Source organism: Condylura cristata, unplaced genomic scaffold (genome assembly GCF_000260355.1).
Source record: "Condylura cristata isolate star-nosed mole 26May11 unplaced genomic scaffold, ConCri1.0 scaffold00029, whole genome shotgun sequence".
Taxonomy (NCBI): Eukaryota; Metazoa; Chordata; class Mammalia; order Eulipotyphla; family Talpidae; genus Condylura; species Condylura cristata.
Window position 1 is genome coordinate 24,731,894 of NW_004567130.1, and position 26,778 is coordinate 24,758,671.

At 39.6% G+C, this 26,778-nt stretch overlaps 1 protein-coding gene across 1 annotated transcript in view; it reads right to left on the minus strand.

Annotated features, from left to right (window-relative positions):
• Positions 1-783: 783 nt before the first annotated feature.
• Positions 784-26,778, minus strand: part of EXO1 (exonuclease 1) — a 26,234-nt gene continuing 239 nt past the window's right edge. Inside the window, exons 2-15 of the mRNA XM_004691052.2 lie at positions 26,185-26,291; positions 25,326-25,503; positions 22,493-22,612; positions 21,162-21,285; positions 19,578-19,715; positions 18,434-18,646; positions 16,475-16,662; positions 15,470-15,566; positions 12,706-12,931; positions 11,014-11,260; positions 7,400-7,931; positions 5,201-5,302; positions 2,782-2,975; positions 784-925 (exon numbers count right to left, since the gene is read on the minus strand). Coding sequence (XP_004691109.1) covers positions 784-925; positions 2,782-2,975; positions 5,201-5,302; positions 7,400-7,931; positions 11,014-11,260; positions 12,706-12,931; positions 15,470-15,566; positions 16,475-16,662; positions 18,434-18,646; positions 19,578-19,715; positions 21,162-21,285; positions 22,493-22,612; positions 25,326-25,486 — 2,484 coding nt within the window. The 5' untranslated portion in view covers positions 25,487-25,503; positions 26,185-26,291. The remainder of the gene's footprint in view (positions 926-2,781; positions 2,976-5,200; positions 5,303-7,399; positions 7,932-11,013; positions 11,261-12,705; positions 12,932-15,469; positions 15,567-16,474; positions 16,663-18,433; positions 18,647-19,577; positions 19,716-21,161; positions 21,286-22,492; positions 22,613-25,325; positions 25,504-26,184; positions 26,292-26,778) is intronic.

Genomic DNA, 26,778 nt, shown 5'->3' on the forward strand with positions numbered 1-26,778 from the left:
AGAGTCCTCTACTACCTTGCGTTTAAAGTCGAAGCACTGCGGCCTCCCTTTACCCGCTGCCCCTCACCTGCCTCTCCCAGTCCCGCTACCTGCCGCCGCTTCACATCCTCCCTGTGCGGCTCATTTTCTGTCCAGGCACAGGCGGGGCCCACGAAGCTCTGCGCTTTAGTATCTGCGTCACATCGAGCAGGGGCCTTAACTGCTGGGACATTTCTAGTGCACATTTCGAAGAGACACACTATTATGACGTTTAAGAACATAAATGTAAGGAATTATTCCTCTCACATGGGGCTGAAAGCAATTCTCCTTCACTGTCTACCTACAGCCAGCCAAACTCCTGAGGGGTCAGATCACGGTCTCACGGGTCCAACGGCTTTACCGTCCCGCCGCCTCCAGCAACTTTATTTTCATTTCTACCCAAAAGGAGGACAAGCAAACAGCAGAAACTCAAGTTGGGAGAAACACAGTGAATTCCTTCAGATAAAACGAGTACAGAATGGTTCTTCATTTACTGTCCTTGTACTTCACATGACAAACATACTTAAGAGTTGGTTTTTTAAAATTCCAGTAGATTTGCCCAATTAATATTAAAATTTTCAAAAACTGTCTGATAAAATTATTTCTGTCATCTTATAATATGAAACAACTATATAGCTAATATAAAAAAAGTATTCTATTTTAAGATTGGCATAGATCTCAGGACGAATCTTTCAGCCTGGTAACTGCCTCATTTCCAAACAGAGACTTCAAATTGATACAAACGATCTCAACAGTCGCCGGTATTTATTGAAATATTGCTCTCTGAACATGCATACATTCAGATTTGCTAAATATATTCTCATCTGTTTCTGGAGTTAGCTGAATATTATCTTTGACTGGAGACAGGGGTTCTGGCTTCTTACAAGAAGGAAGTTTTTCCGAATTTCTGCAAAAGATAAAATGAAGAAATAAACTTAGTATTTTTAGGATCAGGATTTTTAGAAAATAATCTCCTTGAACAAAATAAGAGCCCCTTCAGGGGTTTGTAGGCTCAACGCCATTGTCAACATATTTCACTTTATTTGCCTTCATGACCCAAAGGCAGAACCGAGTAGAGCCGCTGGCAACTTAGCACGAATCCAGACAGCGGCACAAGCTGCACAGAGATGCCAGTAGGAGAGCTTGCACTGGCCACTGCTGTGCACTGTTTGTTTTTGTTTTTTGAGGCACTTACACCCTGAAGAACATTCTTGATGAAGTTTAGGGAAAAATCATTAATTTTATTGAATTCCAACCCTTTCAACTTTATAATATTCTATGATAAAATGGGAAACACATAAGGCACGGTGGCTGAGGACTTAAGTACTCAGCCGGCTATCTCAAATAAAAGCATGTATGTAACATTATGGCTATGCAAATTTAAGTATCTGGCAAAGGACTTCTTGAAATGAACAAAGGTAGCCAATTTAAATTTGCTAATTTAAAGAAAAAACTAACAGGTTGTTGCCAATGACATAATTCAAACTTCCAGTGAAAACCAGGATTTTGGAGCACGTGTATCTGCCACTTGTCATCTTCCCAATCTGCTGACACTGAAATGTGCCAACATCTGGAAGCTAAACAGAACTAAAGACACCGACACTTTCCCAATGATGAATGCACGACCCGACAGAGCCACGCGTGACTGACAGACGCAGGGGCATCGAGACCAGCAGCTACAGTTACACGGAGTGACACAGCTCCAGTTGGGCGGTTTCACCTTTAAGAAACGACTAGCTGTAGAATTTTACTGTAATACCTTAGAAGAAAATTCACAATTAAATAAGTCATTAAAATACACAGTTTCAACTACAAATATGAGTCAGATTTACTTCGTATACCTCAACCAAAGACAAAAGCAGAGAGATGAATATAACAAAATTCTATTAAACTAGACAGTAAACAGAAAAGAAGGAAAAAAACTAGGCAGTAAAGGCTTGCAAGTGACATTTCCATAAAGGGTTAATTCTATCATCCTGAAATTTTCCATTTTTCTTTCATTTTTATTCTCAGCATATTTTCTTTATTGAGAACAAAAAAAATAATTATAAATCAGTGCCACTCTGTGGTCAACTGAAGGAAATATTGTGATTCAAAAATGCAGATATATAGATGGTCAATTATTTCAAAACAGCATTTGCTATATACATTAGAAATTTGGTCAATTCATCATTGAGCTTTAATGGTTCTTCCCCTTTTAGATGTGATAATTGAAATAAACAAATTGCTTTAAATCCAGAAGTATGCTTCTTACTCCTGTGTCTACAGCAACTTTATTTTCATTATTCTCCAGAGATATAAAAAAGCCTAGAAAATGGCCCTGCTGGGTGGCGCAGCCGGTTAAAGCACAGCACTGAGAAGCTAAAGCCACTTCGCACGAGTTCGATCCCCGCCTGCTCCGGAGGTGACCACATGGCGCGGCAGACCTCTCCTGACCCGCCCGCTGCTCCCCTCAGCAGTGGACTTCACTGATCTGCCTGTTCTGCTCCCCACTCTGTCTCTGGTGAATCCTCTCACCCTCCGCATTTCTGGCCTGTACCCCAGTTCTGTATGAATAAATAAATAAATCTTTAAAAAAAAAAAAAGCCTAGAAAATAACATGCTTAACGTCCATAATAACACCCATAATCACACTAAGATTTGAGTTTTTAGTTTGCCATCCTTTTACTATAAAACTGAAGAGATTCATGTGTAATAGAAAGACAAGATTAAAACTACAGAGAAAAATACATTATTCTATTTTAGAAAAATAAAAAAACTCACTTTTTGAATCCAAAATTTTTCCAGAGCTCATTGATCTTTATCTGCAATCCAGGCGTGTTCTCAATATTAGGATGATTTCGCTTCTGGATGTTTGAGGGTTTCTTGCTCAGCCCACTGACTCTGGCAGGTGCTAGAGGTTTGATCCTGGTTGTAGAAAGACTGTCCAGGGAACTTGATTTATACAGCCCAGGAACCTGAGGATTAAATGCCATTTTAATACAATTATAACAACCATCTTTGGTTAATTTAAAACTATTCTTTAGACACTGGATAGAAAAAGAAGCGCTAAGTAATCTATGAACATGGATGTTAGTGATGGAAAAGGGAGAGAACAAGTGACAACAGAGGAAAAACACCAGAATGTGGACAGGTGTACAGCTGTTTTGGTTTTTTATCTTTACCATGTGCAGAAGAATGGAACTGGTAGTTATAAAGAAAAGGTCAATCTTATGATTTTGAAAATAAATGACAATTAAAGTAATATAATTTTATACAACAACAAAAATGCTCTGAGAACTAGTCAGAGATAAGAAAAATACAAGTGTGATTTTTAGATAGGCATTGGGGGTTAGGGGGAGTATCTGTGGCATTTTCACCAAACAATTAAAGTCTTGAGAATGTAAATAAATTTCTGAAGTTAAGAATAAAAGTAAAAAGATGGTAATTCAGTCTCTGGACATAACTTCTTTTGGGAAAGTTCCTTCTGCATCTATAGCTCTGTCACTGCAGAAAAATATACCATACTATACATACTAATTAATAACATACTTTTCCTTATCATGCAAAGATTGTAAAAATGGTCTTATATATCTTAAATCTGTATCTAATATATTTGGGATTATATTATACAGAATGAACTGGGGCTCATCTCTCATATGGATATATAAACCATTTATTGAAAAATTTTAAAACTTTCTTATATTAGAAAAGTAACACATGTTCAGTAAAGAAGAATATGAAAAGGACAAAAAATATTTCATCTAAACCTCAACCACTTAAGAGACAAAACCAACAGAAGTTTGATAAGCCATTCCCTTATTTTTCTAAGAGATTTTTTTTTTTTAAGATTAATTTTCACATACAAGAGCTGTGGTTCAGACCAGAAGTGAGGGGAAAGCGAAAGGATTCAGAGACAGAGCCAGAGCAGAACAGGCGAATCTACTGAAATCCACTGCTGAGGGGGCAGCAGGAGGGACAGGAGAGGTCTGCTGTGCCCTGGGGGTCACTCCCTGGCTGCGGGGATCAGTGGCTGGTGATAGCTTGGTAGTGCTGAGACTTAACCCCTCATTCCCTTGTTTCTAAATAATTTCCAAGTGTTCTTATTTTGCTATTGTGACCTGTGCAGGAGTAAGTGTTCTTGTAGTAATCGTTATTTCCTTAGGCTCAAGTTCTAGAATGCACTTAACTAGGTTAAATCATTTGAATTCTTTCAAAACGTTTTCCAGAAATAGCAGGCCAATATATACTCCTTTACATGTGATTCTACATTTCACTACACATTAAATAGAGCTCTGAGAAATCTGAGAGGTAAGAAATTACATGTAGCTATTTAAATTTGTTGGTTATTAATAAGGTTAGATATGCTTTTTATATGTTAATCAACCACTTGTAGTTTCTTTTGAAATCTCCACTCCTGCCTTTTGGCCCATTTGTTAGCTAGAAAATCAAGTTTTCTTGAATCTTCATTATATTTTATTTAAAAAACCTGGCTTATCAATTTCTAGAAGACATTTTGGCACTACATATACATGTTTACATTACATATGCCTTTAGACAAGAAACATCACAGAATTTATCCTTATAAAATAATCAAGAATGTACTCAAATATTTACCTCTAAGATCTTTGCTGTTTATTACAGCAAAAAATTCTTCGCATGAATAACTAAAAGGACTAGCTAATTCAGGGCCTTCCTGGTGGCACACGGGGTTAAGGGTCAGAACTATGAAACTGTCCGCAGCCACTACAACAGGTATTCAATCCCGAGTCAGGGAGTGGCCCACAGGGCGCGGCTGACCTCTCCTGTCTTGCCCGCTGCTCCCCTCTTCATGTATCCTGGTAGATCCGCCTGTTCTGCTCCCTACGCTGTAGGTGGTGAATTCTCAGCCCTAAACCTCTGAACTGTACCCCATTTCTTGTATGCATAAATAAATTAAATAAATCGTAAAAAGAAAAAGGACTAGCTAACACGTACAACTGCAAACTACATAGTTATTATATATTTACCTATATAAGAACATAGACAAAGATTTTTACACTGGAGTTTTATAATTTACACATCTAGACTTAAGAACATGGTCCTAGAAGATCTGAAAATAGACATTAAATAAGAATATAGGTGTTTTGATTTTTAACTATATTTTTCTTTCTGGCAATAAGCATGCACTGCTTCTGCAGTTTAAAAAAATTAAATATTTTACCTTGTTCCTTAGAAGTCTGTCCTTTTTTGAAAAATGAGATAAATGTAGCTTGGATTTCTGATTAACTTGATCACTAAGTGATTTAAAATTGCAATCAGACTCCTAGATTCCCCAGATCAAAAAATAAAATAAAATTAATTTTTATGACAAATTAATATTGAATAAAACATAAGAAAAACAGCAAAAAAAAAAAAAAGGCCAGATTTGGACAGAAGAGGAAGGTGGAAAGAAAAAAATGGTGCTAATCAGTTTTACTCTTTTATTTACTGAAGAAATCTGCAAGATGCTTAAGCTAAGAGAAGCAATTGTAGTAAACGAAGTACACATTTAAAATTGAAGGCTTTCCTGAATTGTTTCAGAAATCTGTCAAACGTTATTTCAGATAACACCAGAGTCTCCTTCTGTAATCCTGAGGCTACAGCCAAGTTCAGCTAATAGTTTTCATAAATTACTAGCTACTGAAAGGCTGAAACAGTAGTTCTGCAGCTCCCTTTAACTATATAACATTCAACATTAAAGAGAACAAAGGCCCCAAATCAGAAGCCTTCACAAGTCTGCATTTTTCAAGAGGGTTTCTTTTTAAATAATTATCTTGAGATTCTACTCAGCACTTTATACCTTAAAAACAACCCCAAGGTGAAAAACATTCCATTCCTTTACAGTGCCCTGATATTTTATGCTCCCAGCTAACAGCAGTGGTGGTGCTGGGCTAAATGATTTCTTAGAGTCACGATCAGGAGTAAGATCCTGAGATTAATTTACCTCACACAGGGTCAATGAATTCAATGTGGATAGAACCTATGTTTGTTGCTTCAGAGTGAACCACCAAAGGCAGTCTTGTATAGAGAAACACCTTCTTTTGAACCATATACTAAAAACTGACATTCAAATTGGAGCTCCAAGGGTCCGATGCTTCCTCAGACATTTTCTGCAGCAAAGAACGACTACTAAGTTTTATGTTAGCGGCCAGAGTGCCAATTCCTTGAGAATAAGTCACTTATCCCAGGAGACATTTTCACACCTGACAGGAAGAGATGCCTCAATGATTCCTAGGGTAGCGCAGTTTGCGTGTTAGCTTTGTGCAGCAGGATTCTGCTTCTATAACTGACTAGTACAGAAGTGACCAGGCCGAAAGACAGCGCCTGGAGAATGCCGTCAGCGTGCCCAGCCCGCAGGCCAGGACTCCCACAGTGGCTGAAAACCTACGAAGTGAACGGAACAGGAAGATGTCTGCTGATGATATTTTTGAAATAAAGATGTTCAAGAGAAAGCATCTGTGGTGTACCAAGATGTGATGATGCAGCATGAAGTAAACAAATGACATCGAAAAGAACAGTCTTCCAGACCGGTATGCGTGAACAGAAGGCAGAGGGAGTGGAAGGAGAGAGAAGCAAAAGCCTCAAGGCAGCCCCGGCTTTGCCTGGGTTGGTACTCTTCTAAAAATCTACCAAGACTTACTACGTGAGGCAGGCTGGGGGCTCAAAAATGGATCTCAGTTTTCTCCAAGCAAAAAGAATTTGTTTCCACATTTTCACTTGTTTTTTCCTTCAATAAGGCCAATACAACTCAGGTTTCTTTTGGGAAAATATGCCCCTTTTGATAAGTACAAGTCATACTGATTGATACATGCTGCTCGAGATTCAGGATTACCAGATACCAAAGTCCTATCAATTATTACCACAGCCATAATTGTTCTTACAACTTGGGAATCCCAGTTGGGAAAGATAAAATGAAGTATGCGACACTGCTAAAATTATGATAATTCAGATTGAAAATGGTGATACCATTGTGTCGTTTTAAAATGTAATGTCATCGGGTCTTATGACCAGTACTTTGAGTTTTGATTTTATTTAGAGCAGCATAAAAATATTTTGTAAATAAGAAATGGTTAGGATCCTTTTACAAGTAAAAAGGTAAAGTGCCATGTATTAGTTTTGTTTCATTACAAAGCGAAAGTTTATCGAGGGTATGATTAAATAATAAATGTATAACAGTCTTTCATCATAGCTTATCATTATGAGAACTATGGTTACTATGGTAACTATGAGCTAATTAAATGTACAAGAGTTTAGATGTGATAGATACAAAGTCCTCAGCTGCATAAAAAGAGAAAGGCCCACAAAGAGCTAGAATAAAAATTTGAATAGCAAATTACTCGCAATAGGAATCTGACAACAAAGACTTCATAATGTGACTTACCTCTGAATCTGAATCTTTATTAGAATGCTGGGAAAGATCTGATGTGTTTAGACTTTCTTGAGACTGAGAAGAACATTCCATTTCATGTAAGTGATGTTCGTCACACGACTCATCACTCTTTACGGGAGATGCCCCGGCCACCCCAGGCTCAGGCGGGAAGGGGGAACAGTCACTGTTTCTACGGAAGTGCTGCAGAGCTGCGCGTGGAGAGAGGCTTGAAGTTCCTGAAAGATCTCCAAGACTCCCAGACCAACTAAAACAACTTCTTAGCGTCCCCAGAGTGGGTGGTGAAATGGTCCTTGTGAATGTGCTGGCCTTCAAAGGCTGCGACCCACTAGGAATTCCAGTCACATCATCTGGAATCTGATCGCTGAAATCAGGTGCCACTTTTGTATCAGCTGGCTCCTTATCGTTTAAGCAGCCTGATTCAGTCAGAGTGGTCACACTCTCGGTGACAGCAGTCTCGTCCGGAGGCTGGCTGCTTGCTTCCTGGGATGCACAGTCTGCAGAGTCCAGAGAATTGCAAAAAAACCTAACAGAAAAAACACCAGAGAGAATGTTAAGTTTTTTAAGAGCTTTCTCACAAAGGTACAAAATTCCAAACAGAAAATTAAATTTTGTGAGTTTATTATTTCATGAATAAAGGCAAAATGTATCTACATTTTATGAAACATTTCAACTTGGATTATGGCAATTGACATAGTTAAACATTTATTTCATACACTGAAATTTTAGATGGGGCTTTCTACGTGCATTGTCCATGTGTAAGGGTACGTGGAGCTGGAGCATTTATCGACCTCATCTAGCTTTCCCCTTACGTCACTGTTGCCCCACCGCCATGTCACAGGTGAACAATGGCCGATTCCCTTCCGTTCATCCCTCCCGTGTGCCCTGCTCAGCTTGATAGTTTTGGCTTTTTCTTGACCTTTTGTTTGGTTTCTCGATATTCCACATATAAGCGAGCCCACCCGTATGTATCTTTTCTCTCTGCCTACTTTCGCCTAGCACAATCCCTCCGGCTGCGTCTTTCTGACCCCAGACTGTGAGACTCTTGAGGACAGGTGCTGCCCACCCCCGTGTTCTCCACAGTACCTAGAACAGTGGCTTGCCCACAGCTGACTGTCAAATATTTAGCCAGACATGTGCAACAGAAGGGTCACTGCATAGCTGCTGCCTCTTACTTTATAAAAGCGAAACAAAAGAAACTATCTGCCTTTCACTTTTAGCTTAAATGCTAGTAGCAAATCATGTGGCAAATTGCAGTATGACACTAACCCACTAGCTTTTTATGCACCCTATATACATTACATTATTTTAAAAATTGAAGTAAAGACTTCCAAACCAATTATTACATTCTGATGCACGTAAGAGGTATTTAGCGCAGCACCTTTTAAAAAACTTAAGAATATAAATGAAAGATCAGTGTCATTATGGGGAAGTCTTCAAGGATGGGTTTTAGGTTTAAAAGAAAATCCTACAAGTTATTAATAAAACATCTAACTATAGAGTATTATATGTATGTATATGACGATATTAAGCTCGTGCAAGTTCCATAAACAAAAATTATTGATTGTGTCCAAAGAACAACAAAACACTCAAAAGTAGAAAAGGGAAATTCTATTTTCACCCAAATGGAACAATTGAAACACAGTTCCAAATGTTTCTCCAAATGAGAGACATCAGTTTGCTAAAAATGTCTTAATCACGCAGATGGAGTAGGATGCTGCTCTCCACCGTGTGGCCTACTCGCGTGCACACGCACCATTAATGGGGAAGAATCAAGACCATCACTGAACCGTACCGGGAATGGCCCTTCAGACGAGACAGAAGAGGATCTGAGCCACCTCTAAGCAAGGCTTTGCGATCACTGAAGTCGCTCGTTCCTTCAGGCCCCTCTCCCACAGCTGTGGCTAGAAAAGGCTGCTTGCTGTCTGGTTTAAAGGACTTTAAAAACAGGAAATACCTATCGGTACATCTACCAGAGAAATACAGGGTGCTCTGAAGTTGCCATGTTATGACTAAAGAAATTCTACCACTTAGACTGCCTATTTGTGGCTGTGGTTGCATCACCCAAAGTCAGTACAACAAGAGCTTTCAGTTAGATGCATGTTTACCACCTAACAGGTGCTGTTTAAGGCATTTTACTTACAGAAGCGATTTCACTCCCTCAAAATACTGAGGTTACTCAGGTCAAATATCTCATTAGTGAGAACTACAAGATGGAAACCCAAGTAGTCTGACCAACCTCAGGCTCCAAGTTCCTGCCCAGTTACGCTGCACCTTCAAATTCTCACAAATCCTCATCACTGCTCGCCAGGATAATGCTAACAAGAGCCTAACCCCAGCTTTCTGCTCTTTGGGCTACAGCTGACCCTCCACAGTGCACCCAGAGTGGCCAGTCCACACTGGCAGTCACCTAGGGCTAAGACGCTGCATCAGTCTGCTGGCTCTGATGCATGGAAGTTAGCGCTCTTCACAGCATTAAGACTGCTGGGAGACTTTTGTTTCTTAGAAATAAAACCACACAAAACAGTAGTGAGACAAGCGTCTCCTCGTAATGCCGTAATACCTGAAAGCAATTAAGAACCCAATTGAATAAGGCTGATCTAGTGCAGTAAAAGCACCTGAGTTCAGACTAAGGCACTCCTATTACAACCTCCATCCGTATTTTATAGGCCATTTTGATTCCATTTTCTGTATTTACTTCCTGCTTTTTTAAACTAGTATGATAAAATATGCAAAATGATGTGGATATTCTACAAATGTACATGTGTAACATTTGAGAATGAAGATGGTTTCAGAAAAGTAGCACACATTCACGTGACATCTCACTGAATGTTAGAACGGAAGAGTATTATGTCCAAGTTGTCTCCTACTAGAAAACATAAGTTCTGCTTGACTCCCGTACACAAGGTGATACGTAGCAGAACTTAGGACTTTTACAACAGGAAAAAAAAGAAAGAAAAACAAAGCAGGAGTCATGTGGTATGCCCTCCTGTGACGAAGAACACTCTTTCACCCCCAGCCTTCATCTCTAAAGACTAACAGACCCGCAGCTGACAAGGGAGGCTGCCGTCCTTTTCCTGACCCACATGCTGTAGCAGTGACCACGGGAGCAATCACACACGCAGCTGCTCACACCTCCAGGTGCGCCAGCTCCGGTCTCTGCTGGTTCTGCAGGACGGCACCAGTCACTCCGCCAGCAGTGGTGCCTGACACTTCTCCTTCCCTCTCACTTCCCAACCCCTGCACCAACACCAGATGCCCCTTTCCTGCCCTCCAGACACCACTGTGGGCTTTTCTCTCCTTTCCCACTGCAGGAGGTGAAGGACCTTTGTTTATGAAGCTACTCTTCTGACTACAATCTTAAGAAGGGCTGTTTTTCACATTTTTGAAACCCAAAAAGCTAGTAGTATCGTGTTAGGATATTAGAACAGTACAAATATATTTCCAGAAATACTTTGCAAAACTATACCTACACAGCAGGCTATTTGGGCACAATTAAGGCAACATGTGATGAAAACAGTAGCTAGATTATGCACCTTCATCAGATTCAAGGCTTATTCACGATATTTAAAATGGCCAACAACAGAGTAAAAGGTAAACAACAATACCTGCTTCTTGTCCCTGGAACCACAACTGTACCACTCTCTTTATTTTTCCTCTGTAAAAATGTTGCAAATTTATTTCGCGTTGTAGATGGTGTGCTTATGGCATTTTTACTAGTAGTTCCATCTACCAGGTCAGGCACGTGCATTTCAGAAGACTTCGATGACTGTTTACCTTCACAGCCATTTCTTTTGGCCTTCTTCACGAATGGCTGAGAATACTGACTCAGCAGGTCACCTTCTGAAAGCTCTTCTGAATAAAAACAAAATCAATCACATAGGCCTTTGTTTCAAGCCTACCTGGCTTTGGCTTAGCTGCAGTCCACGCCCCACTGCCCTGGGAGTGGAGTCTTATTAATTTTTTAAACAATGTATGACAAAAGGAAACCCCCCAAAAATCCCCTTAGGTCTATTTACAATTTCACAAATTAGTTGAAGTTGAATGCCATTTTTGGGGTATAATTTTATGTGAAATTAGCAAAATCAAACCTCCAGGATACAAAAAATTCTTTACGGCTTTATATTCATTACACTAAGGACGCAATTTTGAATGTAAAAAACAAATTTAAGGCAGTGGTTAAACAGTGGTTAACTCACCATTTTTCAAAACGTTCTAATAAAACCCGCAGTTATTTATAGAACATCTATGTGTCATGTTGTTTGCAGTGTGTGATATGCGTAGTCACAGGCCACTGCATTCCACTTCTGATCCTCATTATCTAGCTATAAAGTCCTAGAATACTGTTGGGCAACAAATGTACTTTACAGTAACAGGATAAATCATAAGGTTAAGTAGAAAGGCACAGACAAAAATATAGAGATATCACTAGGTTTCAACTAATCCCTAGTCTGATAAGATCTACGCATGTGGGAGAAAATAGTATGCTCAGAGGTTGGTTAAATAGATGGGATACCAAATATTAGAGAAAAGATCAGTAAAAGTGATTTTGATCCTGACAAAAGCCTAAACATGTTTTTTGTGCAGATATAATTATAAGCCTTTACCAAAAAAAAAAAAAAAAAAAGTGTGTGTATCATTAACCACATGAAACTAATAGGAAAACATTTCAGAAATGTTAAATAACAGTCTCAAGATTGCAGCGTTAAGATGAAGATATTACAGTGTTTTACTATGGCCTTCACTGTGGTTTTAAGACCCAAGACACAAACATGAACTCTTAATTGAATATCCAATCTACTGAGACTGACCTTATTTATTTTGGATTTGCTAGTCTTTATGATCATGTTAGTCCTTAAAATCTTTCTTTTTCTCCAATGCAGGCATAAGATGCATTAACTCTGTTTAGACATTATTTAGTTACCAGTAGTGACTGAAGCATAAAATGGCACTATCTATATATGCAAATAAGCTTTTTAAGCTGGAATATTGATTCTACATTTTTTTTCTAACCTAGCTAACCTTTTGACTCATGCATATATAATAACCATTGTATTTTAACTTAAAAAAATCTACTGAGGACCTTTACTTCATGAAGGACATGAAATGAGAGTTAAGGATGAATTAACTGCATTGTTCATGCTCCATGAATTCTTACTAAAGAAAACCAAGTTAATTCAACTGAATCATATGCCTACACATAGAAGCTAAAACTAAAATTTCTAGACATCAACCAGAGAAACTGTCAGTGACGTGGGGTCAAACACTGATGACTATTTTACAGAAACTGAGATACATACCATTTCTTAGCCTTTTCACAACTGATGACTTCCTTGGCAGATTTAACCCTTTAGTACTAATCACTTTTTCAATGCCCAGTGTACTTGGATTTTCCCTTGATCTTGCAGCATCTGAAATCATATCCGGCTCAAGTCTAGGGCAATAATTCCTATGCCAAATGCTATTAACATTAGATGACTTTTGACCTGTTTTGTCATTCCAACTGTGATGTCTTGACTGGGTAAGCTAAAATGGTAAAAATGAAAAGGTTACTTGAAGGAAGAAAACAGAAAATTCATTTTCCTGTGTGTCATCATAAACTATAATTACGTAAACTATCCTCAAAGAGTAGCTCTGTATGAAATGTCTGTCCCCTAAATACATTTTCTACTTTCCCATTACATGAGTTTAATATCTTAAGTTTTATATTCCTAGGTGTTGCTTTTCTAATGAGGGTCAAGAAACCTTGCTAGCTCATTTCTATATTTGTACCATCATTAATAAACAATGCACAGAAACGGAAAACTACTTTGCTCTACACTGATTTTTGTATAAGATTTTTTCTGAGAGAGGGCTATTGCCTATATTAGTAAGCAATCATTTTAAAGACTAATAGATTCACAATTACAACATGTTTTGAATAACAACCACCTGTTAAGAAGATATCAGTGATATTCCAACAGAGCAGGGTAGTCAAAAGGAAGAATTAACAAAGGTATAAAAACTGTTGACTATGAATCTACATTACAAAAATCCTACCTGAACTTGGAACCTAATCTTCCACCTAAAGGTAAAAGTTAATAAAGTAAGGTGATAATATTCAGTATATGCTTTGAAAACTGATGAAGAATAAAATAACTGAGGGAATAGGTTATTTGCTGAAATTTAGGCCCATTTATGAAAGCAAGAAAAATCTCAATCTGAATTATAGCTGAAGGAACTTGAAAAGATGAAAGAAAACAAAAGCAAGATAAAGAGAAGTAAATAATAAAAATTAGAATAAAATAAACTAAGTAGAAAACAAAAGGACCTTTTTTTTTTGCACTTTGAGAAAATAAATAAAATTGACAAGCCCTTAACTAGGTAGACCAAAGGTAAGTGAAAATCCAAATAAATAGAATCAGAAATAAGAGGTAAAATTACAACAAATAGCTGAAGGAATAAAAAGTACCCTAAGAACATACTATGGACATCCCTACACAAAGTGGATGACCTAGAGCGAATGGACCAATCCTTAGATTCACACATCCTTTCAAGAGTGAACCAGAAGGAAATAGTTTAGTACATCATTAAGTGCAGAAATTGAAAGAGTAACAAAAAAGGAAAAAACTCACCAGGAACAAAGCCCAGGACCAGACAGTTTCTCCAGGTAATTCTATCAAGCTTTTAGAGGAGCCTAAATACCTCCCCTAGTCAAACTCTTCAAAGAAAAACTGAAGCAGGTGGAATGCTCATTAGCACATTCTTTTCTGTTTCATTTTTAAAGTTGAGTGAACGCTGGTTTACAACATTGCAGGAGTTAAAGTTATAGGGTCATGTCCTTCAGGCGTACGTTACGTCACCCACCAAGGCACTAGGTCACCCTCACAGTCCAAGGTGCCCCCTCCTGACTGCACCAGCCTCTTCTTGCTCCCTGGAAGCCTCAATTTCACAGGGTTGTTGGCCTGGTTTGACCTGACACTGTCTGGTCTCTCTCTATTCAACAGGAGGGACCCGTCCGGTATTTGTCTTTCTCCTTCTGGCTTATTTTCTCAGCACATCCTCCTTCGGATCCAGCCCATATGACGCAAAGTTCGGTTTCATCTCTTTTTTCATAGCTGACCAGTATCCCAGTGTGTATATACCACATTTTCCTAACCTACTCATGTATTTTTGGGAACCAGCTAAGTTGTTCCTTCGCTGGTTACTGTAAATAGGACTGCAACAAACACTGCAGTGAATATGCCCATCTGAGTTAGTATGTTCGACTCTCAGGCAGATACCTCGGAGTGTGAACTCTGGATTATATGGTAGCTCTATTTTTAATATTTTGAGAAATCTCCGCACTATATCCATTACGGGCTGGACCAGTCTATATTCCTACTAACATTGTGCAAGTGTTTCTTTTTCTCTCTATCCTCACCAACACTTGTTACTTCTGTACTTTTGATATGGGCCTATCTTACAGGCGTGAGATGGAATTTCACTGATGTAGAATTCAGAGATTTGTGGGGGGGAGGGGGTGGACGGAGATGTGCAGAGACTGGAATGGATTAAAGTTGTTCAAATTCTTTGCATAAATGGCATAGATGAAGTCAAAAGAACTTATGTAGGTAATAAATATGAATAGATAAAGAACGGTGGGAGAAAGCGCCTTAAGAAGTCTCCACAATGGTGAAAAAGTAGGGAAATGACAAGGGCCCCGGACACGTAACAAAGAGAACTAGTCGCTAAACTGAATGAGTGACACAGCAGCTTTATTCCCCAGAGCAGCATTTCTAGGCTTGAGTCTCTGACAATGCTTAATGTCAGAGGTTGAATGAATATGCTGAGATGAGGAAACAGGCACTGGTATAATCAAATGTTCAAGCCGAAAGGTTCGCTAACATAAAACGATTACTTTTTAAGAAAATTACCCAGGATACCCATGTTCGAATGGAAACTCTCTAGCAGTAAGTTGTTTTCAAGTGATACTGTGCAGAAGGCCTGGCTACAGAAATGCTAAAAAGCTGTTAACTAAATGAAAATATGCCTTTAATCACAGTCCTTTATGATTCTTTTACAAAGAAGTCACTAAGATGTTACCATAACAGCATCTGGATTGTAGTCATCAATCTGTTCAAAAGTATTTATATCTTTATTTCCAAGCGCTATCTGAAGAGCTATAGAATCATCGACATACCTGAATTAATAAGTTTAAGGAAAAATGCTTTTAATAGCAACCATAGTGAGATACAAAAATACTTTCTATTGTCACAGGAAACCTGCGGACTTACAGTGTAACGAAGCTCACGTACTTGCCACATGCAGTGGCACGAGACAACAGTGCCACTGCTTAGGAGTCTGCTGGCCACTGCAGCAGGGACAGTGTTCTGAAGCAAAAGCCCCAGGCCATCACTTGATTCCTTCTGAGACAGAGAAGCCCTGGCCATCACCCAGAATGCATGAGGCCAGTGTGGGAGGGCATCCTTTCCTGGTAATGTAACGGACCCCAAAACACTGTTTCTAATAAATCAAGTTGCTTGTCACAAAGGCTTCATTTTAATGACACCTTTGAAAAATGTGCCGAAGTGACCGCCTGTTACTACAAGGCATCGAAGAAATTACCAAGTTACAGTGACTGGATTTCAAATTTATACAGAAGGTTGTTCCAAATTTCCCCTAGTGTGGTAACTGAAAAACATAAATTTCCCAGAAAGAGAAAGCAAAAATACAATTTGCAAGCTTTTTCTAACCAAATGTTTTACAAAAAATAATAGTACCCTAGGGCTCTCCCTGATGGCACAATGGATTAAAGCACCACATTATGAAGCTCTGGGAAGCCGCTGCAGCACAAGATCCATCCCCCACCAGGGAGCTGACTCACGACCCCTCCTGGCCCGCCCGCTGCTCCCCTCAGCAGTGTACTTCCTTGATCTGCCTGTTCTGCTCCCCGCTCTGTCTCTGGTGAATCTTCACACTCACCACACCTCTGGCCTGTACCCCAGTTCTGTAAGCATAAATAAATAAACCTTTAAAAAATAGTAGTAATAACAGTACTCTAAAAATATCTAAGTATACAATTCTAACATTCCGGTTTAGAAAGGATACTGCCCTGCATAGCTTAGTGTTTCTGGATCAATGTCATCTTCATAGGCATTCAGAGGGATAAGTTTTCTTTGGATGGGATCAAAAACTAGCTGATAAAGGAACGTATTGTTGGCCCGAATAAACCCTTTGATGTAATCTTCTGGTACTGTTATATTCGTTTTCAGATAATGTCCAATTTTCTTGATAACCTAATAATGAATGTAAAAAAATATGAATTACCTTCAAATAACAAAGGGAGGATGTATATCCCCAAGATAAAACAGTTTATATCAAAAGAGGACAAGGAAGATCAGAAATCAATTGCTTTTACTTACAATAAAAAACTCCACTGGCAAACATAACCATATGCTATCACTTACAGTGCCCTATCACTGAAAATTCTGAATCTCTATAACAGTATTTTCTTTGCTTTTCCCAATATGAACCCAAAGAATCGGACATTCAGTTAAATACATCAAGTTTCCACTACTAGGTATAACTTTAAGGTACAGTCTTTACTTTCAGAGTTCCTGTCATCCAGAAAGCAAAAGCAAATACCATACAAAAACCTAAGAAACAAAACAAAACAAAACACTCTTATATATAAGATGAAGCTGACATGCTAACTTCTGTCAGAGCCATGATGCGTACAGCTAGAAGAAATTTCAAGTATTCTGTTATATTCAGAGGTGAAGGGACGCTCCCGGGAATCCCGGTACCCCAGAGCCAGAGGCCCTCCACTATCCCACTCTGGGATCCTGCTCTCATACCACATCACCTTTGGCCTTGAGGACTAACACGTTGTGTGCTTGGAAACAGAAAACTGCAACTAGGCTCTGCCAATTCGGGGGCTTTAGGGAACACTGCGAGAGGAATGGGGGGGAGGGGAACCTTTAACGCTCGGTTACTTCTTTAAGGCAAAGATACGGGAGGAGAAAAGGCAGCTCACTGCCCGCCTGTGTCTATGTAGGCGTCTCTTTTCCCCCTTTTTCTTTCCATAGTAAACTTGCCATGTCCTGCTTAGGGAAAAATAAGATATGAAAGATGATAAAGCCCTGATAGCGCAGTTTTCCCAGTACATACACAGCACATGATTTCTGATCATTAAATGAAGGAGGACAATGAGAATCCAGCTGTCTTCAGTTGAGGCTCATTAAAAAGACCTGGATAGGGCCTCCCTGGTGGTGCAGGGGTTAAAGTCTCAGCGCTATCAAACTATCACCAGCCACTGCGGCAGGAGTTCAATCCCCAGCCAGGGAGCTGACCCACCCACGTGGCGCGGCAGACCTCGCCTGTCTCCCCTCAGCTCCCCACAGCAGTGCATTGCAGTAGATCCACCTGTTGTGATCCCCACTCTGTCTCTGGCAAATCCTCTCACCCCCTCCCCGCACCTCTGGCCTGCACCCCAGTTCTTGTATGCATAAATAAACAAAATAAATCTTTAAAAAAAAAAAAAGGAGAGATCTGGATAAGTTTACCATTCCTCTCCCAATTTATTTTATAATATATAACTGTTTCTTATAAAAATATGCTGTTATGTTAACATGAAATGAATTATTACTTTTAAGTAGCAGGCATTAATATTTTCAGTTTTTATTATGATTCAGTATGGTTTAATGACTACAATCTAAAGAATCAAAAATTATTACCACAAAGAATAATTAAAAGTATAAGGGATCCTGAGGGTAAAAAGGCTGAACTATTACTATCGAGTAATCGGACCCAAATCAAAAGATCCTATGTTTTAGCAGGAATTCTACCCTAGAGTACACTGCCTTTAAGTCTGTATTAACCTTTCTCTAAAACATTACCACTTTTTAAACTGCTGAAACATGGTCCATCAGAAGTCAAAAGTAAAGTTTTAATTATTTTCTCTTTTTAATTACATAACACAGGCTTTTGACAAAACATGTACAATTCATATTCCACTACTGAAGAAATGCTTCAGAAATTAAATACGACCTTCCGTCAATCACTTACTTTTACAATGTCTGGGTTATTGGCTAGTCTCAGAACCTTGCAGGCCTTTGCTAATCCAATCCCACGCAGCGACGAGAGATAGTCACAGCCTGAGAGAATGCACATATAACGGAACTTCTCTTCTGTGAAAACATCCCCAAGCTGTCTGCATTTTCCAAGCCGAGCCTGATCAATTTCTAGTCCATTTCCAAACTGATCCATTTTTAAAATCACCTTGAAAGAAAGGAAACTGAGTATCTGTAAGGGCCATTTTTACTTTTTATTTCTAATCCACTGCACTATTTTAAGGAAATCTTTCTTGTTCTTCACCATCACACAGTGAGAGAAAAGATAGGACATTTGATTATTTTGAAATCTCCAAAACTAACCTGAAGTATCGAGCACTGACTAGATGAGGTCAAACACCAGGGCTCTACTGGAATTTCTCTGGTGTCCGGACGCCCTTTCTGTGCCTCTCTACTTCCTACCTCCAGTACAGGGCTGCCATGGTGATCAAGCAGCAAGCACGAAAGCATCGCCTCCTAACTTTGTGCTTTCACATCTTAGAGTAAAACTTTTACTTAAAATAATACATGTTCATTGCCGAAAATTTTGGAATCAGAGGAATTAGGATAAAACAGAAGTTGCTAGGAATCGCTCTTCTATCACTGTTCCTATACAAAAATCTTTGGATACAGATCCTTCTAGCTACCTATATAACTTATACAAATAAATGAAAAAGATTATTAACAAAAAATAAGATCATCCTTTCTTTCTGTACCTTAACTTCTCCTCTTAATAAAGCATAAAATTTTCCATTAATTCTAAATAACATAATTCTAAATAACTAAAAAACATCCCACTCATAAGTACATTCGTTTACCTAATCTACCTAATCTATTTGAAAAATGTAAAATATAAAAGCTATCATCGCTAAAGACACTGTAATAAAGAATATGGAAAAAACGAAAATAAAACTCTCCAACTTTAAGAGGTTACTCTGAAAAAGCAGACAGTCATACAAACGTCAAGAAGTCAAACCCTTCATTTCATTTTACATAAAAGTGAACATTATATGCAGATACTAATTATCCCTAAAGGGAAAAAATGCACACCATCTTCATCACTACAGAAAGGTAGCACGCAGTGGCTTTCAGCCAAGTACCCTTTTACAGCCAAAAGCGAGGAGGTCGGAGTCCTCTGTAATGACAGCTTGCACAACCCCGGCTTTGTTCAGGTAGGCCAGCTGCGCGTCTGCTTCGTACGGAGCCACGAGACAGTCGACTCCGTGCGACCGTGCAGCCTACAAGAGAGCGTCGCGGTCAGTCTCCACCACAGCAGCTGGAGAGCGCCGAGCAGCTTCCCATGTCAAGCTCGTTTCATTTCTGTCCTCATCATGCGCATGCTAACATTCTCTTCAGAAATAATATAGGCACTAAGAAACCTTACTAAAAAAACTCAATGGACACATTTAGAGAAAAGAAATATTGTCCCTTCAGCACAGGGGGCAGACGAAGTCTACAAGCTACAAAAATCTAACGACCTCCAGTAACAGAGAGCTTCCGTGGTGAGAATGGCTATCCTCCACAAGTATGTAAGGGGGCTATGTGAGCTTTGCATAGATTTTCCCCATAAAAATCACAGGTTGTCCTGTTACAGTTCAGAGCCTGACACTGTATTGCCTAAAAACGGCAGAACGCAGTGTCCAGTGTTTGAGCCCAGTGATCAAGGCAGAATGCTTTCACGGTAACAAGTCTAGGAAACAGGACATAGACAGTCCTGCCTCAAACCCAGGCAGCTGGAACAGGAACTTCCCAGTTTCAACCCATGGGTCACTGCTCCCAAGGGCAAGGAGCGGTCTGGGGAAGTAACAAAAAATAGAACTGTCAAGATTTGCCTGCTATTAACTTGGTGACAACTGGTAATCTCTTCCTTTCTCATTCCCTCACCCTGCCCAGCAGCCACCGTCTCTCGCTGTGGCCAGTCAGGGTTTCTCCTCCAATTCTGGACACAGCAGAATCACAGCCTTTCTTCTGTGGCTATCAGAACACTTGCCACCCTTCCCTGCTTCCCATCTTTTCCTTCCACCTGGACTCTAGAAGAAAGGGAAATAAATATTCCTTGCATGATAAAAAATAAATAAATAAAATGAAAGCAAGAACTTTAATGTTTATTACAGCTCAAGATCTGGATGGCAGGTCTACAAGTGGGAAAAAGTGGTTTCTACCTGTCATTATGCCTTGACAAGGTTCCAAAAAGGGAAAGTGAGGCCTGGGATCACGGACACAAAGACATAAGGCTTATGGAGGTCACAAAGAAACATCTGGGCAAAAGCAGATGCAGGAGCTAGGACTTATCGCTGAGGTGGCAAGGCTGGTTTGAAATCTTTCTCACAAGACCCAAGAATGAGGTTCTAGTAAGTGTCAAAGATTATACCAGAGTGGGATAAGGTGAATCCTCCAGGAATGAATCCCTTCCACCTCTGCCTAACTGTCAATGGAATCAACCTATATGCGCCACTTACTTAAACAAGCACAGCACCACCGATTCCCTGGGATCTCGCCCTAGGAAACTGCTGATCCCTCTTCCCTATTCAAGCACACTGCTTGCTTCTTCCTTAAACACGTAAGTCAGGCCTAGGGTAGTCTCCACTCTTCAACTTCTAACTCTCCCATTAACAACCGGCCTAGAGCTGGTCTAAATGAACTTAACCACTTGTTACTTTGATCTTATTTCTAATTTAACTTACTTTAATGACTTTGTGAGCCATGGCATGGGTGATATTGACAGAACGGGTAAAACATTCTCTGGCTTCTGAGACTTTCCCCTCACGGAGAAGCTGCTTTCCCTTAAGAAGATTGGTTTCTCGTCTTCTGCAAGGGAGAACACATACACACACCAAACTTAAGAGGCTAATTTAAGAAACTATTATAAAGCTACAATTTAAGAAATTTTCCTAGAATAACAGGAGATGACTCATTTGAAAGTGTACTCCAAGTGCTTGAGAATATTAACCCAGATCCTTTGAGTTTCTAGACAAAAAGAACAAGTGTTGTATAGTGGGTACACACACAAAATAATCACCAGACTTTTCAACAGCAAAAGATTCTGTTAAAGTTAAAAACGAACGATAAAATTTCTAGTAGAACTACCAAAGGAACACAAATTGAGTACCTTGAAACGTTACTTTCAACAAGAAACAAGTGATATTACAAAGTGATATTACATGGGAAAAAAAAAACAATCAACCTACAAGTCACGAAAAGTAGTTCTACTAACTTTTAGGTAAGAAAAAAAAAAAGGAAGGACAGGAAGGTAAGGACAAATATAAGAGAAACAAATAATCATAATATTTAATAATTACTGATCAATGTAAAATAAAGAACACATTTAAAATGTTTTTTCAAGAAAGTAAAGATTGACAGATTAGATGAAGACAAGAAAAAACACATAGTAAAGCAGTCTTTGTAAGAGATGAACCTAAAAATCAATCACACAGTAAAGGTGAAATAAAACATACTAGCAAATCAGATTGAGTACTAAAAAAAGGTTCTTATAATTACACTAGTATTTGAAAGAGCAGATGTTAAAATAAAAAAGCGTAACTAGAGACTAACTACATAGTTTTAATTTTCCACAAAATGTAACAAGTTTAAATTTCAATTTAACCACTAGTCTCAAAATAAACAAAGCAAATTACAGGACTGTAAAATTGCACTATCATATAAAATTGCACTATCATAAAATTGCACTATCAAATTACAGGACTGTAAAATTGCACTATACTCAAAAATTGCACTATCATACCTCTCTTAATAATTGATGGATTAAGTAGACAAAGAAAAGAAAGAAACAATATGGAAGATTTGCATATCGCAGTATTTAAGCATGGTTTACTAAACAAAATCTAGCACTCAATTAACTAGAGAATATGTCTTTCCAGCACTCACAGAACATTTAACATTTGTTCATGCTATAAAGATTATAAAAAGGTCCCAACAAATTAAAATTTAAAATAGTGTTATCATACACTTGACCTTAATGGGATTAACTTAAAGATTAAGTAGAGAATGAACTTACTGTCTTCTAGACTTCTCCACTTCCTTTTTAGAAGGTAAAGTACATCCATCAAATACAAGAATAGGCTTGATCCCATGAGATAGTAGCATATTTACAAACTTCATACAAAATCCTACATACCTTTAAAAATAAAAACACATTTATGTGTTTTGTACATCACAAGTTAAAAATTTTGCTCTTTTAAAAACAAGATGATAAAAACACAAGCAGAACTACAACAAACCAAAAAGCTCTGAACATCAAAGGAAATCAACAAAACAAAAAGGTAATCTATTGAATGAGAGGAAGTATCTGCAAATTATATGCTTGGCATGGGATTGATGTCCAAAATATATAAAGAACTCATACAACTAAACAGTAAGACAACAAAAACAAACCTTGTAAAAAGTGGACAAATGATCTGAACAGACATTTTGCCAACAACAAACAGATGGACAACAGGTAAATGAAAAGATATTCAATATAACTAATCATCAGGAAAATGTAAATCAAAATCACAATGAGCTGTCACTCCAAATCTGTTAAATACTATGAAAGTTCCTCATAAATTTAAAAGTAGAACTACCATATTATCCAACAATTCCACTTTTGGGTATTTATCTAAAGAAAATAAAACCCATGTTTGCGGCAACATTATTAAAATAGCCAAGGTGTGGGAAAAATCTAAATATCCACTAACTGATGAATAAAGAAAATGTGATATCAACACACACGCATAAACATGCCATTATTAGGCCACTGAATAGAAAACTGGCATGGAGAATACAGCTCACAACACTGTGTTACATATTTGAATGTTACCCAGAGTAGAACCTAAAAGTCTTCATCATAAGAAAAAGTTGTAACAATATGTAGTGACAGCTATTAAACAGATTCATGGTATGTAGTAACAGATGTTAGATTTATGTACAAAGACATAGTCTATATAGGTTTTTACAAATATTAACAATATATGCAAATATTAAATTATGTTACACACTTGCAACTTTATGTCAATTCTAGTTCAAAAAGAAAAAAGATGAGATGAATTAGGAAGAGGCTTTATTTTGTTTCTTAAATAAGTATTTGGGTACCAGTGGAAATTCTAGTTTAGATCTGAGTTCAAATCCTGCTAAAGATCCATCTGGGGTATTCGCTGAGCCGCCTAACCCTCCGGTCAGCTGCAGATGAAAGGGTTCGACATGCCTTTCCATTTTGGACATTTTCTGGTCCTAACACTTACTTACTTCCTCCTGCCATTTCTTTTTAACTTTAAGAAATTCCAAAGCTATTATAATTCATTCATCACACCCAAGAAATTTAGTCTACAAAAACCGGTCTGACCGTCAGGGATTTCCCTGTAACCAGTGGCGCCCTGGCGCTGACCAGCCAGGGTGCTGCTCTCCCTTGCAGCATCTGTCAGTTCCTGGACATGACCACTCCGGTCACCACTAACACTCACGCTGGGCTGGGCGCTGACCGGGAAAGAGATGGCGACAGCGCACTACCTGCCCTGGCTCCGGCGTGACAGCACGCCGGGTATGTTATATATGTTATTATATACGATACATTATATATAATAAATTATTATCTATTCTATTTTTTCTTTTTATTATAAACCAGTGGCAGTGAGTCTGTGTTGGTCAGTATCAAGCAAAAACAGAAGAAAGCAAATGTAAAATACTAATGAATTCTAAAGGACATTTTATTTTAAGCCAGATACAATACAAACATCAGACACCTGGGGCCTTCACTTTATTTTGCAGCTGCCCTTCCGTGTCAGGTCTAGCTCATTCTTTACAACAGCTATAAAGATTTATCATAGACATAATCAGATTTTCTGACCTTTTCCCATTCACGCCCTCTCCCCCCAAAGAAGACAAGGAAAGCAAAATAAACCCTAACCAGAAGGCTTATTTAGCTAAGAGAAAAAAGTCTTAAAATACACAGCACTCTGTTGAAAGTTCCAAAACTTTTTAATTGACTAGACATTTTCTGAGCACCTACGACATGACAGGTCCTATGGAGATCATCTCTAACAGAAAAGGATATTCCCTGTATCTTGTACAACACTTCTAATTAGTTAAAAAAATCTCAGAAATTTCAGCATACTCAAGAATTATGAACAATTAGCAATGAAATTCTCCCTCTAGAAAAAAATATTTTTTAAAAAAAGGACGCCGGTGATTAACAATGAAAAGCTTGTAGTCTTCAGCTACTCTTCTAAGTGTTCAAACTTAGTGATGAGAAAGCAGCTGCTTTCAAAAAATGATCAGCTGCAGCAGTCACAGAAGAGAGCGGTGCCTTCACCTCCACACCCAAGGAGCAGGTCACTTCTGTTGAAACTGACTGAGCAGCCTGCGGACCTAATACGCTCACCCCTCAAAAGTGAATTTTCCGCTTTATAGGAAATAACTGCTCAACACTTTTTAAGCTATTATCAACTGCACTTAAAGAACAATTAAGATCTGTGAGTCTTTCCTCTGAGGGCCAATTATTAACACACAATAGTGTCAAATCTACAGAAAATGCTTCCTTAAAGTTACATTTATTTTTCCAATATTTCTAATAAAAAAATTTCACCCACTGAACCTTTGGACCAACTGTGCCATTGTGCTATCTGCACCTAAGAAATTAGAAGTCTGAACTCAATCCTGTGCAAAAGGTCATCTTACATCAAAACAACGTGCGCTGCTCTTCTAGCTCACTACAGAGGGTGGAAACGAGGCCTGTCTCAGAAGGAAGAAACCCCTTGCTTCTTGATAAGCGAGGCACTGAATGAAATCAATCCCCTTCTGAACAAGAACTGTTTCACTCCGAAGTGGCAAAGAATGAACATAAGGGCCAAGCTTACCTGTCAGTCGGTTCACCTTTAGCTAGTTTTTCAGCACAAGCAATAGCTCCTTTGTGAAGCCAGCAATAGGTATCTACAGCTACTACCTGGCCTTTATACTTCCTCACGTTGATGGGCTCCGCGGCCTCTTTGATAAATTGCAGCAATCCTTGTATTCCCATTGTGCCAAGCTAACTACCTGCATGAAAGGAGAAGGGGAAACAGCCAGATTTAAAGCAAAACCTATTCGCTTTCCAAGGAGCGTTCACACTTAGTCATAACACATGCCGCAGGCCTGTAACACGGTGCTAGGCACAGAGAAGGTGCTAACAAAGGGTGAGTCTTCAGAAAAGCAAAGTAAACATCTACAAGGTTGTACATGCTAGGCGTCACATCACACTGCTTTTGTGTGTTTAAGGGTCAACACACAAAATAGCCTAGACCTGGAAGTTCAGTTTGTTTCCATGGAGAAACAAAATCAATTCAATAATCAAACAGAAATATACAGCCAGAGCTGACTTTTCTGTGAAACTAACTGTCACCAGAATGCACTGCTCCAAGCAATGAACATTCTGTTAACAAGCAGCGGTGGTGCCTGACAGCAACTCTACCGATCCCGCTGGTCGGGCAAATACAATTTAGAGGCAACTGCTTCAACTTTCCAAGCCCGAGCACCCAGATTATGGTCCCTAAGCCATTCCTACACAGAAATTCTGGAGTTGCACAGGCCTCTCCAAGCACCCCCACTCCCCAGGACAAACACTGAAAGGGAGCCTCGGGCACCCGGCAGGCGTTCAGCACTTCGCCTCGTAAATCCCTCCCAGACCCGAAAGCCTGCAGGGAAGGTGAGAAGCAAGCCCCGGTGGGAGGTCGGCCTTACCCTGCTCCTGCCGTATGCAGCTCTGCTGCTTGCGTCCAGCAGTTTGCAATTTTCAGAAATTCATAGATGCTCAACACCTTCCGCGACGGTGGTCCGCTTGCTCTGCACTGAAGTGAGGAATTGGGAATCGTCAACAAGCAGCCGTCTGAACGCGGGTGGTCAAGTCACGGCGGCGGAAAGGGCGATCGGACGCGCCTCCGACACGTGCGGCCACGCGTGTTCTCCCGCTGGCCGCAGTCCCCACACGACGCCTCCCGAAGGGTCGCGGCTGCGCCGTGGGCTCAGGCGCCTCAGGCAAGTCCGCACCGCGCTCGGGCGGCCGGCGGCTCCCGTCAGCGCTCCGCAGCACGGGCGGGCGTGGTCCGCTAGCTCGGCCCCGGGCCGCGGCCCGCGCCGGCACTGAGGCACGGCCGCAGGTGGACACCTGAAAGTGGGGCGACGTCCCGTCACGGCTCACTCTGGGAAAGCCGACCGCCAAGGGGAGCCACCCTGCAGGGCATCGTCTGCCCGCAGGCGCGCCAAGCTGCACCCCTCCTCAGGCCCCAGCACCCCCACACACGAACTGCCCGCAGGGGCCCCACCGCGCCCCGCCGC